Genomic DNA, 11233 nt, shown 5'->3' on the forward strand with positions numbered 1-11233 from the left:
TAATTTCTTTATTTCCACGAACAAATGAAAAATTGTTCTTGTTCGACTCGTTTACAATTCGAGTTTAAAAAACTTATACGTGTTCGACTCATTTATTTAATGAACAAGTCGAACATGAGTTGCTTAACGAGCCCGACAGGAGTTGCTTTCGAACAACGAGCAAGTAGACTGTTCAACTCATTCACCAAGATATTATTCTTCTATCGTAGTGCTAAGGGTGGAGGAGATGTGCTCCATTTCTTCATAGGGGGGTGTGTGAAAAAAACTGTCTTATTTTATATTTTTTATTATTAAATATTTTTTTAAAAAATAAAAAAATATTTAATATTACAAAGAAATACAAATTAATTAACAGATATCCTATTTATTAAAAATTCTGCTCGCCTGATCGAAATCAAAACTCATTCGAGAAAATTCGTGCCACTCACTGCCGTCCTCTGCGCGTCCTCTGCGCCGGAAGCGCACCGAAGGAGAAAAACGACAAACTCTCCGCTACTCCCTCCATCCATGGCGAATGTTCAATCTCCTGCTCTCTGTAGTCTCTTTTTAACCATGGCTTCAACCTCTAACAACGTCACCGCAGCAAGGCTTGCCCGCAACTCATGTGACTCATCCACTCCATCCCATCGCTCAAAACGCTGGGCCCAAATCGGAGTCCCTTCCGCAGGTCTTCGCTTCTCTCTGCTTCCCACCATTCGCAGAGTGCGAATTTCTCTGATTTCATCAAAAATTAGGGTATATCCTTCGTCGTTTCGTGCGAGCGTGCAGTTGCCCAATGGAATCAGGCCGGGTGGCCGAGTGGAGACGGATAAGCTGACGTCCGATGTGCGGAAGCGGGCAATGGATGCCATTGATTCGTACGGAGGAAGGGTTACGATTGGAGATGTGTCGAGCAGGGCAGGACTAAAGTTAAACGAGGCTGAGAGAGCTCTTCAGGCGATTGCCGCTGATACTGATGGATTCTTGGAGGTATGCTTATATTTGCATGTTTTGTAATTTTCTTTTTAGCAAGTTCATGAGAATAATACTAATTCTATCACCAGAAATCAGAAAAATAAAATCAGAAAAATAATGACTTGGTTCTATGGGTTTATGGGGCCTTCTAATGAGCATAAAATGCTCAACAATTATGTGAAGAAAATCTATAGATGGTTGCTATTTGAAATGATTTTATTCATGAACAGAATTATGGATTATTACCATCATCAAGTCTATGTAAATCCCAAGTATTCTTTGGTATGAGGTAATCTTAACTGCTTGATTTAGGGGCTGTTTGGCTGCAAGTAGGATTTAGTAAAATATAATGAATTTAATCAGTGGTTAAGAGAAATTTGATTCAACGAATTAGGGTCTTGGATCGTGATTTGTGCAAAATATGCTGAGATAAAGAGGTGGTGATAGTAAGAGGAAGTAAAGTGGATGATTAATCTTATAAGGATGTCTTTGAAAGGTTAAAATGATTAATTACTGTTTTATTTGCATTAAATTCAGTTATTTTATTTTAAATGTTTCATTGTTTATACATATTAAAAGCACATTTACAATTGGTAGAATTAAATGAAACAGAAATAATTATTTTATGATTTCAATTCATTTGCCTTTTGTTCTGCATTAAAATGAAAGATAAATGAAAGTAATAATTTAAATGAATGAAATAATTGGAAATAAAAAAAATTAATGTTAAGTTTATTAGGAGTTACCCCTTTTGGTACTAGTAATGGATGCTATTGTACCCGTTAAAGTTAAAGGAAATAATAATGTCGTATGTTTATGATACAAATGGTAAATGCATATCTTTATGATACAAATTATAAATGTTGTACATTTATTGGTACATTTTGTTGGTTCTCGTGATAAGGTTTCTAAAATTAAAATACGAAGGGAAATAAAAAATGGTAATTGATTAGTTTAAAGAAAAGTGAGATAATGATAAATACATATTTTATAAATAAAATTTAATTGTTTGACCAACATGATTATTCATGAAAAATCATATTTGACATTTGTATAATATTTAATGCATAATAAATTAGTAATTATTCATTGAATTACTTTAATTTAACCATTTATTTAACTGTTATTTTAGAAAAAGATCCTCTAGATGTAGATGTCTGATAGGAGAGTTTTATTACATGAGAGGGTATGTGGAGGATGGGTGATGGTTTATTTTTTTTTATGTTATGTCACTTTTACTGTATTACTTGTATTAATGTATTAGACTGTATTATATTATGTGTTTTATTAGAAGATTGCTTACATGTGTACCATCAATTTATTGACTCTTTTTTATATGAATGTTATTGTGGATTAGTATTAATGTTAGAAATATCTTTCACAGTCCGTACTCACTTTAGTTAATTCTATTTTCCCGGGCCGGGTTGTGACACTCTTAGAGTGCATCTATTATTGAATATTGCTTTTATAGTGTACACCTTTAATGTTAGTATTTAATATTTCTTGAAATTGAATTAGTGATATCAACTTGACTAAATTCTGTTTCAAATATCAAAGAACTATAATATTACTACCAGTTCATGGGTTTAACAGGGGCAAAATTGATAGAGATCATGACCAATAAAAGTCTGGGTCAACATTTTGAGAGGGATAAAAGAAGTTTGTAGGTGGAAAACAATAATTGAAAGATAGAGTGTGAGATATGGATGAAGGAAAATTTAAAATCTCGATTGATAATGGTAGTTATGTGTAATTGCAATCGTCTGATGGAAGATTGATAAGACATTGGATGTTCTCAACCACATGAAGGAGTGGTTGACCCACTTCCTTCAAGCAAAACAATGATAGTACTGGTGGAAATATGAAAAAAAATGCAATTTAATTTATAAACAAATAATATAAAGGGATTGAAATTTAAATTTAATTGAACCCAATAACCCACTAAGTTGACTAAAGGAATTCACCAAACCTACTTATGGTAGTGCCACCAAGCTACTATTAATATCTCACAAAACAACACATTATCATTATTTCATATTATCATTGTACGTATTATAGCTTAAATATCCATTACAAAACTTATAACGTTAATGAAAATTAGGAAAGTTATAAGGGAATTGACACAACACTTAGTTCTTTGTAATCCTTAAGCTCTTGATTCATAACTTTCTACAATATTTGTAACTTTAAAACTCTTTTGCAATTCTCTAGCTTTTGATTTGGAATTCCCTTTTTCCAACTTTTTTAACTCCCTCTCGGTAACTCAGCTCTTGATTTGTTACTCCATTCTTTAAATGTTTTGACTCCATAAATTTTATAACTCTCAAACTCTTTTGCAACTCTGTAGTTCCTGATTTGTAACACGTCCAACCAATTCAGTCTACCACCATCATCATTTATATGAATGAAAATATAACTTCACATTGAAGTTATGCAAAGACGTAGGACAATTCATAAACTATGGAATATTTCAACTCTTCTTATAATATTATTACATTAATGATGAGAATGTTAAATATAGTTTTTGGATTCGTTACTTAGGAGTTGGGATTGGGCATCTCTAATACATTAAAAGCATGAGAAGAGGAGGCAATGTTTGAGAATGCAAAATAACAAGTATTTATCATCAGAGTCTTGTTTCTTATTTTTATTTTTTGAATTTCTTAAATTCAATCGAAAATTCTTTTTCTTACTTTTTTTTTTCCAATGTGTTGCATATTCATGCCTCTATTTATTTACTTCTCCTTTTAATGTTATCAAGTTTTTGGCTTGCCATGAAGCTTCCAACAATTTTCTTTTGTAAACTTTTCTGACAATATGTGCTTCATAAATAATTTCTATAGACCATTTTTGTTGGGTGCGGCTGCGTGTGCTCATCGAACTACAAGGGTTTTAAATCATGGTATGATGATGATTGCCTTTGTCATAGGGTTAAACCTTCTATGCTGTTCTTAGCAATCATAGCTCCCCTTCTCCCTTCTTCCATCCGAATGATTGGTATGATTTCATTTAGGAAGGTAAATCCTCATTTCTAAGACATTTTTTACTTTTACAGTATCAAAATTCTTCTTCCAAGATTAGTAGTTTGGAGAGTTCTAGAAAAGCAATGTATTGATGTTGCTTACCTTCAAGTCATTAAAGATATGTATAATAGTTCTCTTAATTGTGTTTGAACATAAGGAGGATTGACCAATTATTTTCCTATTTCAGTTGGATTACATCGGGATCATCCTTAAGCCCATATCTTTTTTGCTTTAATTATGAATGTTCTTATAGGATATTAACAAGAGGATATACCTTGGTGTATGTTTTTCGCTGATGATAGCCTTCTTTTGGATAAGACTAGAGAGAGTTCAAGAAAAATTTTAATTATGGTGGTCAACTTTGAAACTAAAGGATTTCGTTTGAGTAGATCTAAAACTGAATACATGTAATGTAATTTTTGTAATAGTAGTTCTTTTGGTGGGGTTGTAAAAATGGGTGATCAAGTCATTAAAATGAGTGAACGTTTTGGATATCTCAGGCCCTTTGCTCAAAGTTATTGTGATATAGATGGTGATGTTATTAGTAGAATTCAAGTTAGATGGTTGAAGTGGAGGAATGCGTCATGCATATTGTGTGATAAGGAAGTACCACTTAGACTCGAAGAAAAAAATTATAAGATAGTGGTGAGACTTGCGATGCTATATGGTGTAGAATGTTGGTCTGTAAAAGAGAAGCTCCAGTGGTAGAGAACATTAGAGACAGTCTCCTTATTGGTCACATTATAGACAAAATGAGAAATGAATATATCCGTGAAAGGGTTGGAGTAGCTCTAGTGGTAGAAAACATTAGAGATAATCTCCTTATTGGTCACATTAAATGTCAATCATTTGATGACCATGTTGGGAGAACAATTATTTTAGATTTGATTTATGTTAAGAAAGGCGAGTTAGACCTAAAAAAATTTGGGCATGTTGTATTAAAATGATCTTAATTTATTAGAATTAAATGAAAATATGACACTCAATAGGACACAATGAAGAAAAAGGATTGATGTAGCCAACTCACTCAATAGGACACAATGAAGAAAAAGGATTGATGGAGCCGACTCCACTTAGTGGGATAAGGACTTCTTGTTGTTATTGTACAATATCAAGTTCACCACTTAGTGGGATAAAGACTTCTTGTTGTTATTGTACAATATCAAGTTCGATATTTAATATAACAAGCCAATTATAAATTTGCTCTTTCTAAATAATCCTTTCAATGTGGGCTTCATTTTTATTATATTCCATTTTGATACCTTGGTAATGATTCATCTTTTCCTGCAAATCTTGTTGTAGATCGGATGATTATGTGTTGACCATTCTCCTCTTAGCCGATATTTTGGTATTGGCTGTATAGTTTTGGGCTGTATCAGGAACTTTCTTATACATTTGATTTAGGTTATCCATTTTTTTTTTGCCGAGAAGGAACATTTGGGTGTCATTTATTTCAGGTAACCATATAGTCCCATAATTGGGACATCACTATAGATTCCTATTCATCCCAATTATTGAATATAGGATCTCCTTGTTGAGTTCTGGTGTGAAATTAATGGCCCAATTTTCTTTTTCGCTTAAAAGGTGTAAATCAATTGTGATCACTGGAGGTTATTTTTTCCTTTCAAATGATAAGTTGCACGACTGTTTTGTCATTCTTCCATTGGATCTGTGTTGCCAGCTTCAGTTCCACGTGATCAGAGGATCAAGGGAAAATGCCTATTTTTTGGTCCATGGGAAGAAATAATATGGTTGCAGTTGTTTGTAAAGAGGAAGGATAAAAAAAGGCTGTACGATAAAGGCTACAAATGGGAAGATTAGATGAAAAGTACAGACTTGCGGTAATGAAAGTTTTATGCAATGCAACAATGAAGGCTGTGACTTATAGAAATGCTAAAGAAAGCTTATAACTTTGATATTTTAAGAACTGGAGAAAGTTAATGGGCATTTTGTTCTGGCATACAAAATCAGATAAGAATGATTATCACAATCTGCGGATTGATAAGTAGGTAAAATAATAATTACAGAATTACTATAAAGTACTAATCACATGGATCAATGGAGTCTCATGAGGTGACTAAAAAATGTGGAGTTGTGTTTGGCGAAACATTGATGTAGACAAAATTGGCGGACATTCAGTTTTCCACAAATTCTATTTGACCCAACTTACCAAAGCTACTCGTCCAAGTTCAGAGCAACTTGCCATAATTTGACTAGCTTAAGTGAAGCTGGCAGATGAGCTCACATGAATTTTCCTCTTATTTGATAATCAGTATTTATACTTTTTATAATTAAATAGTTAAAAACTAGCTAAGTTCATTAATCTTACAAGAAGCACCTGTTAATGTTTGGTATGTAATTTTACTTATGTTGCCTTGATCTAAGCCTTTAAATAGGGGTTCATAGGGTGATCATGACATGCAATAATTGGCATATTCTTGTATGTTCTGGCATTCTAATCAAATCTTAAAACTTCTCACTCTAAGCTTTATGTTTCTACTTTTTCCTCCAGCTTGATTTATTATTGTTATATTTGATCCGATATTGAATATCCTACATGCCACTTTGGCATTGTTGTATTGTTCGGTCTCTACAAAAAGTGTGACATTGGCCTATAGTTACTATCCTATATTAATTGTTAGATGATCAATTATGGCTTGAACATATGCCTGCTCCATTTTTGTTGCTTTTAATGTGTTATGTATTCTTCAACATATTTTTTTCAATTACGTATTTTTTTCCCTTTAAACTTGATTTTTTTTCCCTCAGAAGGTTCCTTAAAAATCATGTTACATTTCAATTTCAAGGTGCTTGAAATTTATTCGCTCTTTGTTTCTCTTCTCCTCATAAGGAAATCTGTTTCAAGATGTATTCATAGGTTTCAGATGAAGGCGATGTTCTTTATGTTTTCCCAAAGGATTATCGTTCAAAACTTGCTGCCAAATCTTTTCAAATGAAACTCGAGCCTTTGCTGGATAAATTGAAGGTGCTTCCTTTGCCTGTTAGAAAATTTTAATAATTAGTATCTCATACTTAAATTTTTGCTCTCAAGGATTTTGACATGCCTCTTACCTTGCATTCATTCTTAGGGAGCAGGCGAGTACATAATCAGGGTTTCTTTTGGGACAGCACTTATTATGTCAATTGTTCTGGTATACACAACAATAATTGCCCTTGTTTCAAGCAGAAGGTGTTTCCAACATCTTTGTATTTCCACCTTTTCTTAAATCAAATATTAGATCCTCCTTTTTTTGCTGTCATGGTAACTATGCATTTTAATCTTCATATTCCATTGCCTTTTTCATTTTCACAGTGATGATGACAATCGAGGAAGACGTGGGGGGAGATCATATGATTCTGGTGTTACTATTTTCTTCAGCCCGTCAGACTTATTTTGGTACTTTTTTTTTATTTTTATTTTTAAAATCTTTCTAGCTAGTATGTTTTTCAGATTCTTTTAAATTTTATGCATTTCTAATTTTTTTTTTTTGTGAAATCTAGCCTTATTTGATGTCTTATTATCCTAAAGTTTGCTTGAAGTTCAAAGGCAGTATGTAGACTAATTTGAAACTGGCAGTGGGCTTGATACCGGACCTAAAATGCTCATTTATGATGTTTGTGAAGGCGTGCGATTGAATTTTATTGTCAAAGACGGTACATAGGAGATAATTATTTGGGCTAAGACCCTTGTTGATGAATTAATCTACTTGGAAGTTTTCAAGAATCGAGTTGAACTTTCCAGATAAAAAAAATACAACTATATTGATCTATTGGTGATTTTAATCTCAATGAAAATCCTTGCTAATCTTCCTTGTTCAGTTAGGAGTGCATTGGCAACCCAACATGAAGGACCAGCTGTTAATAATCATTTTACCTATTTGAATTGGTGTCTAGAGGACATTTGAACTAAGATTCGAAAGATAAGGAGACATTCATTTCATTATAATTTTCTCTACCTCCTTGGAAAGGATTTTGGTGAATAGTCTAAGAATTGATGGGACAAGTCAATGAAGGACATTTAAATCTATCCGAGCATGCATGTGAGTCTCTGAATAGCATTGCTATTGAGAAGCTGTCAACGTTAAAAGTCTTCCCTGTGGAGCTATCCAGCCTGTAAACTTAGGTACGAAACCTCCTTTATGGCTACTTATCTTTGGAATCTTAGTTCCCAATAGCTCATCTTATTTAATGGGTTCCTCATTTTAAATGAGACTGATCAATTTTTTTGGATATCCTCTTGATAGAATTGCTCGATTCGATTCAAACATATTTTTCAAGCATAGAATTGATCAAATAACAAGAATGTGAAAATTAATAAGTAAATTACGTGCTGGTCGTTGCTTTAATCTGTTTTTCTCGTTGATTTTGAAATCTTCTAAACTTTTTTCACTCTCCAATTGATGGTGTATATTTCCTTAAAAGGAGAATAGGTTTAGGGGCCCAAATGTTTATTATTTTTTCCATCTATTTTGCTTCCCTTCACAGCAAATAATTAAAACTGAAACAGCAGTTTTAAAAACTGTTCACGGTAATGAAAATTGGGCCACTTTTATTTCGGGAACTAACCCTTCTTACTTTGCATAAGACGGATCCTACTTCCCTCTAACATTCATAACTAGGCTGTGTAAGCTGTAAGCCTGCTGAAATGTTTGGGCATTGAAATTGGAAATTTTCGTGGTTTAGAATTGTTGGTAGCCGGGGATAGATAATACAAAAACTTGTTTGTTGCTTAGTGTGTTGTTATGCCTGGAACCGGACCGGTCCATCCAAGACTGGTCAGTTGCCAAAAAACCGGCCCGCGGCAGAAGCCAGCTGATTCGCTTCACGCGAAGCAGCCAAGTGCCGGTACTTTTCTCAGGAAGCAGCCGAGCGATCCCGTGCCACGGCAGAGGAAGGAAAGGAGCAAGTGGGGCCCACTAGGCTATAATCACATACTCAAGGAGGAAAATTTGAGGGGAGTTTGGAGGGAAGTTTAGAAGGAAAATTTTCTAATGCTGTATGAGGATTTTATTAAGGGGGAATCTAGGTTTTGTTTTCTTTTATGCATTATTTTGTTGGTTGCTATGTTTTCTTCTTTTGATGGTGTTCTTAGCGATGTCTAGGGTGTGGGAGAGCCGATCTATCTCTCGAAAGTAAATCATCTTTGTATCCTACTTATTTTCCTTTAATTTTCGTAAGAACAACCGTTGCTTGTATTTCTTCCACCTATCTATTGTCGTTTCGTTGTGTTTTGTTTGCTGATTTTGGTAGCGAGACATATCAAATTGGTATTAGAGCATAGATCTTGGTGGGATGACAACAAAGAAAGTTCATGCGCTAGAAGGAGAGTTAGAGCAAATCCGAATAGAAGAAATGTTCACTACCATATAGGACAAATTTTATTTTATTGTAAGTTGAATGAATGATGGATTTGAAGGCATAGGAGAAATGCAGATGATAAAATAGCTCATGAAGATGCAATCAAGGCCGTGCCGTTCGCTCCAGTTGTAAACCCTAACTAAGAGTTGTTTATGGAATCCTTGGCAAGTCAAAAGGGAAGGAGATCAAGCGAGAAAACAACGAAAAAGACATCATCTACCTACAAAAGCGTCCCATTAGGACTCTGAGAGGAGGGGGAGTGGAGAATTCCGATGGAGGGCGATGGGCCGAAAATTGGAGAAGGGATGTTGGAAGGGGCACAGAAGAGTATGATGGAGGAAGAAGGGAATATGGAGTGGGATATGCCTATGACCACAAAGGGAGTTTCATTCTAGATACATTGGGGGAAATTCTAGAGGGAGAGGAAGTTAGGGTGGAGATGTAAGGGTCAGGAAACTGAAGATGCCAATCTTCGAAGGGGATGATGCACATGGATGAGTGTATCAGGTGAAGCGATATTTTGCAATCAACGGGTTGACTTCGAAAAGAAGCTCATGGAAGCAGGATTATGCTTGGAGGGGAAGCTTTAGCGTAATTCCAGTGGATGGAGGTAAGGTATCCGATGCACTCATGGGAGGAGTTTAAGGATTGCTTGTTGGAGCATTTCCGTGTTATTCAGGAAGGAGACCTATATGAGCAATTCTATGCCTTGACTTAAGAGGGGACGACTATGGAATACCAGGAGAAGTTTGAGCTCTTGTCAAGGAGGTTGGGGAGGATTTTTACAGCAGAACTAGAAGGGAACTTTTTGAAAGGCCTAAAACCCGACATACGAGTAGTCATCTGCCCCTTGAGACAATGAAGATTGAGGGAAATGATGAAGCTCGCCCAAATGATGGAGGATAAGAAACAGGTGAAGAAGACCGACAAAGGTGGCAACACCGGAGGACTCTTCAAGAGCACCGTGACAACCACGACACCGAGGACCCAGATGGTGTCATTTCAGAAAGAAACGCTGAAGGACTATAGGAACTCGATCCGGGGGTAATCTCAAGCGCTTCATAGATGTATAAGTGCATGACAAAAGAGCCAAATGATTGTGTTATCGCTGTGACGAGAAATATTCCCAAGACACTGTTGCAAGGAGCGCGCTCTTTAGGTGCTTTTAATTTAGGAGGAGGATACCGAGAGTGAGGAAGCTGCGAAGATGGAGCATCTGCATTTGGACGCGGCGGAGGTGTCCCTCAATTCGGTGGTGGGACCTACCACAAATCACGCTATGAAGGTGAGTGGATGGATCGGGAAACAACCGGTTGTGATGTTGTTGGATAGTGGGACCATACATAACTTTATCTCAAATCAGGTTTTGGAAGCTAGGGTTGAAGCTAGTGACTACAGGGAGCTTCGACGTCGTGATGGGGACAGGGAAGGTGGAGAAAAGTCGAGTAATTTGCAGGGGTTGGTTTTGACACTACATGGCGTACAAGTAGTAGAAGACTTACTTCCTTTAGATTTGGGTAGCACAGATGTGATTTTGTGGATGAAGTGGCTGCGAACATTGAGAGAGATGATGGTGGATTGAAAGTCCTTAACGATGGAGTTCCAAGTGAAGGGTACGAATGTGATACTGAGAAGAGATGTTGGCTTATGCAAAACCATAGCGTCGCTCAAAACCATAGTAAAGTCGATTCGGGGAGCAAGACTGAGTTATTTGGTGGAGTTACAAAGCACTAGAGAGATTCGAGATTTAGAGTTGACAAAGTTTCCAACAGAGGTCCAGCGGCTCCTACAACAGTTTACGAATGTCTTCCAACCGCTAAGTAGGATACCTCTATTGGTTTTTCTTTTTAAATAATTTAAATTAATATATATATATATATATATATATATATATATAT

At 35.4% G+C, this 11233-nt stretch overlaps 1 protein-coding gene across 1 annotated transcript in view; it reads left to right on the forward strand.

Moving 5' to 3' along the window:
- Window positions 1–413: 413 nt before the first annotated feature.
- The window catches only part of LOC110028898 (uncharacterized protein At5g03900, chloroplastic-like), a gene marked incomplete at its 3' end in the record, with an annotated part of 51712 nt that continues 40892 nt past the window's right edge, over window positions 414–11233 (forward strand). Inside the window, 4 exon segments of the mRNA XM_020730943.1 lie at window positions 414–969; window positions 6856–6963; window positions 7067–7167; window positions 7291–7374. Coding sequence (XP_020586602.1) covers window positions 508–969; window positions 6856–6963; window positions 7067–7167; window positions 7291–7374 — 755 coding nt within the window.

Source organism: Phalaenopsis equestris, unplaced genomic scaffold (assembly GCF_001263595.1).
Source record: "Phalaenopsis equestris unplaced genomic scaffold, ASM126359v1 Scaffold000536, whole genome shotgun sequence".
NCBI classification, from domain to species: domain Eukaryota; kingdom Viridiplantae; phylum Streptophyta; class Magnoliopsida; order Asparagales; family Orchidaceae; genus Phalaenopsis; species Phalaenopsis equestris.